The 9980-nt window shown below is 37.8% G+C and overlaps 1 protein-coding gene across 2 annotated transcripts in view; it reads right to left on the reverse strand.

The window, feature by feature from the left end:
- Positions 1 to 9659, reverse strand: part of LOC126281726 (uncharacterized) — a 41089-nt gene extending 31430 nt beyond the window's left edge. The window contains exon 1 of one of the 2 annotated variants that reach the window (XM_049980905.1): positions 9542 to 9659. In XM_049980905.1, the coding sequence (XP_049836862.1) occupies positions 9542 to 9598 (57 nt within the window). In that variant the 5' untranslated portion in view covers positions 9599 to 9659. The remainder of the gene's footprint in view (positions 1 to 9541) is intronic. The other variant, XM_049980906.1, reaches the window with a different exon arrangement.
- Positions 9660 to 9980: the final 321 nt, after the last annotated feature.

Consider the following 9980-nt stretch of genomic DNA (forward strand, 5'->3'; position numbering starts at 1 on the left):
TGAAACCAGAGTATCAAATAGGCAAAAAGAGAAGGCCTAGTAGAAATCTTTGGATAACATGAGATGTTTAACTTAATTAGTGGGGGGAAAATCAGCAGCGAAGCATGTAGAAAGAGAATACAGCTGTCTAAAAAATGATATTAACAAAACTTGTAAAATAGTCAAGCAGGAATGGTTGGAGGACAAATGCAAGTTTGCAGAAGCACACATGACAATGGGAAAGGCGGAGGAGTGTATAGGAAAATTACGGAGACTTTTAGGGAAAAGACAAAAGGCTGTGTGAATATTAAAAGTTCAAATGGTGAGCCAATACTAAGCAAATAAGGAAAGGCTGAAAGTGAAATAAGTCTACAGAAGAATTATAAAAAAGCAAACAAACTTGAAAAGAATGTTATAGACAAGGAAGGGAACATAGGCAAAGATGCGATGGGAGATACGATACAGCAAGAAGAATTCCAAAGAGCACTATAAGACTTAAACTGAAACAATGCACTTTTTCCTGAGTGTGGCATTGCATCTTTTATATGGGAAATAATGGTTTTCTGATAATAATGTACTGCAGCTGTTGAGTGAATGAGATAGTCACTTATTGTGCACATTGTCGACCCTGACCCCGACCCTGATTTCAGTGATAAACTACAAAAGGATGCACTGTGGTCTCGGACTGCTGCCAATGAAATCCTTGTCCTGCATCTTTTGCAATAAATGAGTAATTCCCAGAAAAATCACCAATCACAATACACTCTGTTGGGCCAAGTGTTTCTTTCAGTGAAGCTAGATAATGTGATTGCTGTTTTGTTATAAAATGATGACTTTTCAGAAATTCCAGTTTGTTGCAAAAACTGTGTATGAAACCATCAACTGTTCCCACTGCTGATATCAACGTACACCAATCTGTTAGTTTCCACTGCATATACTGGACATCTTCAGTCAAACAGTGCTTCTGATTCTGCAAGAGATGAAATACAATGCACTCCAGTGCACTTATGACACTTATAAAACATACAGTACTTGCTTTCAGTAGAGCACACAATATTCTCAAGTAAGTCTGTAGTTGTCTTACTAAGCTTGGTGACACCTAACATTAGCTCCATATTCTGGTGATGAATACAAACACACACAGCATGGGTTCCATGAGCACCCATGAGTACACACCATTTGCGACGCAACTGTGAAAATTTTGAGAAACCAGTTTTATAAGTGGGGTAATGTCTCTTTGAAAGCTGCATACAGCTCCTTCAAATTCACTAAAACGAGACATTTCAGCTTGTGTTCTTTAACACCACATTCCGAACGGACAGATACAAAATCTTTCATCCCTGGACACAAATTACTGTGCTCATCATCTTCATAAAATGTACAAACAGCATGTTGTACATTATCACATAAAGACTTATGTCCACACTGTGTCACATCACACAAGGTTCCTTGCTTTTCCTTCAGTGCCCTGGCCTTCCGAACAAAATATTCTGACACCCCAAATTTCCTAGCACAATATGCAATTGCCCACTACGAAGGAAGGAGACTGATAATCTTGATTTTTATTTCATAGGTAACCGTTTTACATTTTTATTTTAGCTGTTCAATAAGACCAGCAAAGCCTGTCTCGATGGAAGTTGAAGGGATATTATCCTCATCATAAGGTATTGTAACTTTGAGGCTGTTTTCAAAGTGCTTATGAACAGCAGAACAGATTTTCTTGTACTTCTTTTTGCCATACGAGAGGACTACAGGCCGTATTCACTGCAGTTACAAATTCTTCAGTAGGTCGAAAACTGTCACTTGTATCTATTGAACATTCATTCTCTTGGTTGCCTCTTATAATGGCGTTAATCATCCAATAACACTTTGAGCACAGAGATTTGCCAGGTGTAAGACTGACATTACCAGAAATCTACCTACACAGTTCCGTGGAAAAAACTCTCAGAAACTTTTTTACCACAGTCTTGTGATGAGAGAAGAGGTCACAACATACATGACCAAAAATGTGTGTTTATTTATTTATATTTTATTTATTTATGTCTTGTTCTGGTGATCCTTGTTGTGACACTATCATAGGATATGGAATGTGTCAATTTTACAAGCTTTTGGCCAGAATTTAAGGTAAATAACTTAGGTCCCACTACAAAAAAAAAAAATACATTTTAGAGATTGATAGAGATTACAAAACAAAAAACAGTAAACAGTAACTTAGGTCCCACTACAAAAAATACATCTTAGAGATAGAAAAAGATTACAAAATAATAAGTGTTACAGAGAAATAAATATTGCAACATATACGTTTACAAAAAAATATTTAGTATTACAAACACAAATTTGGTAACACATTTGCAAATTTACAATACAAGAAATGTTAAACACTGTAGTTCAGGAACTCTTCTATTGTATAAAATGATCCTTGCAATAGGAACTGCCTTAAAGTTTTTTTTAAACAGGAGATCATCATCTACCAAACACTTAATTCTTGAAGGGAGGGCATTAAAAATCTTACAGCCACTGAAATGGACTCCTTTCTGCACCATACTTAGATTTGGCTTTTCATAGTGGATATCATGTTTCCTTCTAGTATTGTGACTGTGATATGCACTATTCAGCTTAAAGATGGTTTTTTCTTTCCTTATGAAGCACATCAATGAGAATATATATTGTGCAGTGGATGTAAGTATTTCAAGCCTCTTAAAAAGATTCTTGCATGTGGATCTAGGCTGGACTTCACACATGATCCTTATGTCTCTTTTTTTGTACACACAGTACATTTTTAGCCAGTGGCTGATTTCCCCAAAATATAATTCCAAATGCCATAATTGCATGAAACTAACCATAATACGCTGACTTCATGGTTTCCATATTTCTATAAGAAGAAACAATGCGCAATGAGTATGTTGCTGAACTTAGTCTTTTGGATAGATCCACGATGTGGTTTGACCAATTCAGTTTGCTATCAATATGCAAGGAATCTACCCTGGTTATTATCTGCTCACCTATTTTTATTACTATTTCCTCATCTTTGGATGTTTTGTGGAACTGAATGTAGTTTGTTTTACAGTAATTTAAAGAAAGACCATTAATGTTGAACCAGTTCACTGTTTCATTTAAAACCTTATTTGATGTTACCTCAAGTTTATCTACTGAACTATCAAAAAGTAGTGTCATCTGTGAAAATGGTGAATCTACAATATTCTGTAGATAGAGAGATCATTTATAAATATAATAAAAAGTTGGGGACCCAGAACTGAGCCCTGCGGCACCCCACATGCGATGGTACCCCATTCTGAAGATACCGGGACACCATCTTGACTATCTACTACTACATTTTGTTTCCTGTTTGACAGATATGAGTCAAGCCATTTCCCTGCTGCACCACTTATACCGAAATGTGCAGCTTTTTGTAAAAGAATTTGGTGATTTACACAGTCAAGTGTTTTTGTTAGGCCACTAAATATGTCAATCACTTTCAGTTTTTTGTTCATAGATTCCAAGAGTTTGCCATTAAATGCAGATATTGCATCTTCTGTTGACAAACCTTTCTGAAATCCAAACTGACTTTTGCTGAAGCTATTGTGTTCACTGAGATGCTCAACAATCCTGGCATGCATTAGTTTCTCTAAAACCTTTGAAAAGCTTGTCAGTAGTGATACTGGCCTATAGTTAGCAGTATCCGTCTTACCCCCCTTCTTATACAGCGGTTTTACAACTGCATACTTAAGCCTCTCAGGAACTATTCCTTGCTTAAGTGACACATCAAAAATGTGGCGAAGGACTTAACTTACATGGCTGGAGCATTATTTTAATAATTTTTTTAGAAATGTTGTCAATTCCAGCAGAGTTTTTACTTTTCAGGGATTTAATAACTCTTTCAATTTCCTGAACAGTGACTGTTTTTACCTTAATGTGTTGTACTGAAGCAGGTACTCTAGCTTTCAAAAGATCGATGGCTTGCTTCATGGACCCTTGTAAACCTATTTTTTCTGTTACTGTTAAAAAATTGTTGTTGAATGTGTCTGCAACTGATTTTGGATCGCTAACAAGAATACCCTCACTTTTGATTTGGATATTTTCACTACAAACTGCATTTTTCCCCGTTTCCTTCTTTACAAATTTCCAGATAGTTTTTACTTTATTGCTCGAGTTGTCAACTTCTGCCTTCAAGCACATGTTCTTTGTTGCCTGAATGGTCTTATTCAGAACTTTATTGTAGATTTTATAGTGTGTAATCCTACTGTTATCATTTGAACTACTGGCTGCAGCATATAGTTCTCTGTAAAATTGTCCAGGTATACCTTCTCATGATAGTGACACAAAGTTTCCTTATCATCAATTTGTAATCCTATAGGAACAGCAGAAAGGTGTTCTGTCTCATCACTATAATCACACATCTGTTTGAGTCCTGATCGTCTACAGTAAGAGTTTATGACACTCCTGTTCTAATGCTGTACCAAGAAAACATTTCTCTCTGTCATCCATACACTGACCATGCACTTCACGACTCACTTCCATATTGAATTGTAGTGTATGCACACTCCTCATAAGATGATTCAATACTGTGCACCATGACAGCTCAGCTGTGATTCGATGATTGTAGTGGACCAATTAGGATTCCTGGGCTGGCAGAACTGTATTACGTGTGGTATGTTAAGTTGCTGTCTGTATATAAAAACAATAAATTTTTGTTACATGTAAAGGGCTTTCTACAAGTGATAGTATATTTGGAGTTAAGAAAATTAATATAAAATGTTTAATTTAAATCCTTGATATCTTTAGCTGGAACTCAAATATTTATTATTTGATAGGCAAGATTAATGGGCAATTTCGGTAATTAACTATTATTTTTGTCTGCACTTTTGACTAATAATTCTTGATTAACACCATAAAAATTAAACAGAGTGAACATTTAAAAATTTAATGTTGAAATCAGCTTAATGCGCTTTGGAAACATCAGAAAACATCTCTGAAAGATAGCAGTGTCATGGTTTGATGCTTTAGGGGATAGGTTTTAACTTAATTATCTCATATAAATCGTCCCATCCATCATGAGTAGCATGTGCCATCCATCTCAGTGTTTATGTAGGAAAAATCAATTTGAATTAAAATATAACTAACAGAATTCAGTAGATCTTGAGCAAGACTCAATGAAATTAAAGTCTTTCTTTACTATCAAAAACCAATGCACGACTTTAGTGCCACATGGGAGAGCTATCATTGTGAAAAAGAAATCATTGCAAAAGAACTTGGTGGTGCCAACTACACTCACGCTCATAAATTAAGGATAATGCTGATACATGGTGAAACAACGCTCTGGTAGGCAGTTTGTGGCTTTAAATCGCCTCGGAGTATGACCATGTGGTGCATTTGACCTGTGGTCGTCGCACAGTGGCGCTGGCAGCAGTCCACATACGCAGAGGTGTGTTGGTGCATGTCAGAGTATGGTGCAATGAGTAAGTGTGCAGACGTTTTCAGACGTGCTAATGCTGACTGTGTGTTGAAAATGGCTCAAAGAACACATATTGATGATGTTATGAGGGGTAGAATACTAGGGCGACTGGAGGCTGGTCAAACACAGCAGGTCATACATAGCATGGACCCTCCGCATGCCACAAAGTGTGATCTCAAGATTATGGCAACGATTCCAGCAGACAGAAAACGTGTTCAGGCACTACAGTATAGGACGTCCACAGTGTACAACACCACAAGAAGACCAATATCTCACCATCAGTGCCCGCAGAAGTTGACGGAGTACTGCAGGTAGCCTTGTTTGGGACCATACCGCAGCCACTGGAACAGTTGTCTCCAGACACACAGTCTACATACAACTGAACAGACATGGTTTATTCGCCCGGAGACCTGCAAGGTGCATTCCACTGACCCCTGGTCACAGGAGAGCCCGTAAAGCCTGGTGTCAAGAACACAGTACGTGGTCATTGGAACAGTGGTCCTGATTATGTTCACGGAGGAGTCCAAGTATAGTCTGAACAGTGATTCTCGCCGGGTTTTCATCTGGCGTGAACCAGGAACCAGATACCGATCTCTTAATGTCCTTGAAAGGGACCTGTACAGAGGTTCTGGTTTGATCGTGTGGGGTGGGATTATGATTGGTGCACATACACCCCTGCATGTCTTTGACAGAGAAACTGTAACAGGTCAGGTGTATTGGGATGTCATTTTGCACCAGTATGTCCGCCTTTTCAGGGGTGCAGTGGGTCCCACCTTATTCCTGAAGGATGATAATGCATGACCCACCAAGTTGCCATCTTGGAGGAGTACCTTAGAACAGAAGATATCAGGCGACTGGAATGGACTGCCAGTTCTCCAGACCTAAACCTCATCGAGCACGTACGGAATGCTCTCGGTCGACATATTGCTGCAGGTCTTCAAACCCATACAACACTTCAGGAGCTCCGACAGGCACTGCTGCAAGAATGGGAGACTATACCCAAGCAGCTGCTCAACCACCTGATCCAGAGTATGCCAACCCATTGTGCAGCCTGTGTACATGTGTATGGGGATTGTATTCCATACTGATGTCGAGGTACATGCACAGGAAACAGTGGCATTTTGTAGCACTTGTATTAGGACGGTTTTCTCAACTTATCACCAATACTGTGGACTTGCAGACGTGTCGTGTGTGTTCCCTACGTGCCTTTGCTATTAGTGCCAGTTTTGTGTGGTGCCACATTGTGTGGCACCAGATTTTGCAATTATCCTTAATTTATGAGCATGAGTGTAATTTCCAGACTTTCTGGCTATGCTACTGAAAACAAGTTTAATAATGAACTGTTTGTCAATAATGGTGGGCAATCATTGCCAACATGACAACCTAATGTTTACAACTACCACTAATTTCTCTCTGGTGATAAATGAAAGGGGAGGGGGGGGAGGGAGTTGCTATTCTCTACATGTAATTTCAGTGCCTTAGGATTCCATTGAACCTATTCACTGTCATGACTTTTACATTTTTAACTTCCATCCATAGGTCAGTAACTCACTGAAGGCCTGGTATAATAAGTTCAGCAGTATTAGGACATTGTTAAATGACTTACAAGAAATGGGAGAAACACAAAGATTCTTTGGCTGTAATTAGACTTTGATACAAGCTACATAATGAAGCAATTTGCAGCACGCTGTGACCTTGCACACATTGCCTTTGGGGAGGTCCCTAATAATGATTTTTGACAATTTCAGGATTTTCCAAATCCAAAAACTCAATGTGTGCATGCAACTAACACAACCAAATTTGTTGCATGAATTCAGCCTTATCATCTCTCTATACACAACCAAATATTGTTTCAGTACCTACAGTTATTCACATGAGATAAAAAATATTGGAAACGTCCAAAAATGTGATAACTTGTGTAGCTGTTTGTCTATGTATTACTTCTGAACTATGAATCACTGCAACATATCCTTGCTTTCTTCTACAAGGGAGAGGTGTTACCTTTCAAATGAGACCAACCTTTTGGTTTTATCTGATTCAGTACAGGAGCTAGGTCACACACGGTGTCATGTTTTTTGAAGGAAAAAAAATTGTAACTTGGGGAGGGTCTAGCTCAGCCCCCAGGCTGAGATATGGACTTACTTTAGTGCTGTTATTAACTGTACCAAATTTCATTAAAATCTGTAACCATGATGCTACCCCCATCTGATGATTTCCAATGGAATTGCCCCAGTACAATTATTTGGGGTATCAAGGGAAATTTGTAATTGTGTTAATCTTTTCTAGATAGGGAGGATGTAGCAAGTTATCTTCAATGAAGATTCATCGACAGAAGTTTAAATAACTTCATGTGAGCCCAAGGGAAGTATGTTGCGACCCTTGCTGTTCACGTTTCACATTAATGATTTTGCGGACAATATTAATGGTAATCTCAGACTTTTTGCAGATGATGCAGTTATCTCTAATGAAGTATTGTCTGAAGAAGCTACTTAATTTCAAAGTAGTGCAAAGACTGGTAACTTGCTTTAAATGTTCAGAAATATAAAACTGTGTAAATCACAAAACAAAAAACGTAGTATCCTACAATATCAATCAGCCAACTCATACAAATATCTGGGTGTAATACTTTGTTGGGATATGAAATGCAATGGTCACATAAGTTCAGTCGTGGGTAAAGCAGGTGGCAGACTTTGGTTTGTTCAATGAGTTCTGGGGAAATGTGAGATTTCTTACAAATCGCTCATGCGACCCATTGTAGAACATTGCTTAAGTGTGTGGGACCTAAATAAATAGGATTAACACAGGATATCGGATGCGTACAGAGAGGAGAAGCATGAATGGTAACAGATTTATTTGACCAGTGGGAGAGTGTCACAGAGATGCTGAATTTGCCGACCTCTGGAGAAGTTGTAAAATACCCAAGAATGCCAACTTACAAAGTTTCAAGAAACGGCTTTACATGATGACCATAGGAATATACTACAATCCTCTAGCGCTGCCACGAGGATCTTGAGAACACGATTATATTAGAGTATGCATGGAAGTATTTAAACAATCATCCTTCCATACTCCATTTGTGAATAGAATGGTGGGAAAACCCTAACAACTGGTACAGTGGGATGTACCCCTGCCATGCACTTCACAATGGTTTGAGGAGTGTAGATGTTGAGCTGTTAATTCCACAACCAGAGTGCTTTCACAGGCACAGTACAACAACTGTTTTATGCAGACTATGTATCCCTATCTAACGTTCAGAATTTGAGTTTTTAAATTCTGCTGCAATGCCTGTAACAGGTTGTCGATACACGTTACACAGGAAACTCCTCCAATAAGAAAAAATGAGTAACTTTTTACCATCTCCTATCATAATTTACCTGATACCTGAACTCTGGGATATATACTCAACCGAAACACGACAACTCATATTAAACAAACTTTAACTTGCAGTTATAGGCATCTGATAATGTAAAGTCGTAGATGTAAACCTGTTTTTGTGAACCACATAAAAAAACAGAAAGAACAGCAGCGAGTTTTGTTTTTCAAGTACATATATATATATATATATATATATATATATATATATATATGCGATTTCATTGGCACTAGTTGTAATTGGTTGTTCGTACACGTTACGGAAGTATTTTATAGGATTTGTGGAACACGACAAGTGAAACAATGTATGTAACCAATTTCTGTTATTATTTAAAGCACCACGACCTCTACGTACAACCTACTGTGTTATATAAACATAATGCATTTGATTTTTTGGTTTAGGAAATTGAGCAATTATACTGGACTTGCATACCCGCATAGTTGCAGCATACACGACAAAAATCAATTGCTTTTTATCTTATTGTATACTATAACGAGAAAAGTAAACTCTTGAAGAAGGGTGGAGAGAGAGGGGTGGGGGGGATGTTAGGCCACACGATAGAAAACTCCTAGCGAGAAAAGTCAGCTATTGTCTTCATCATATCCCCATATGCTTTGCCCGTTTATTTTTTCGGTAAATGTCAAGGATCACTCCTTAAACTCCCTACTAGCTACAGTTAAATTGTTTTTTTAAAAAATCTGTGGTTAAATACAATTGCTATATGAAGCAATACATACTGACGAATCACTCTCCTGTACATAAGCTTGTTGAATTTCCCCCTTCCCGTTCGCCATTCCACAGCAATAGCATGATTTGGAACAACACACACGCGGGAAAATTGATAACACACATCGCTGGAAAGATAGATCAACAACAGAACGAATTGCTGACGAATGGGAAAAAAATCAGAAATTGCCTCAATAAATCAATCTCATAACTAAATGAGCCATAAATTCTAATTTATGTTATAATAAAGATATCTGTATTCATCTGCAGTATATGAACGGAGAATTCCTGTACAGATTATTTTATAAAGCTGTGCAAACTCGAATAGGTTATAGTTTATATTATTCATATAACTCAAAACTGGCTAATATTCATATACTTTTCAGGCATGTGGCGATTTCAAGGATATATGAGAAGTTTCGAACGTCCATGAACTTTTTAGATCACTAA

Source organism: Schistocerca gregaria, chromosome 7 (genome assembly GCF_023897955.1).
Source record: "Schistocerca gregaria isolate iqSchGreg1 chromosome 7, iqSchGreg1.2, whole genome shotgun sequence".
NCBI classification, from domain to species: domain Eukaryota; kingdom Metazoa; phylum Arthropoda; class Insecta; order Orthoptera; family Acrididae; genus Schistocerca; species Schistocerca gregaria.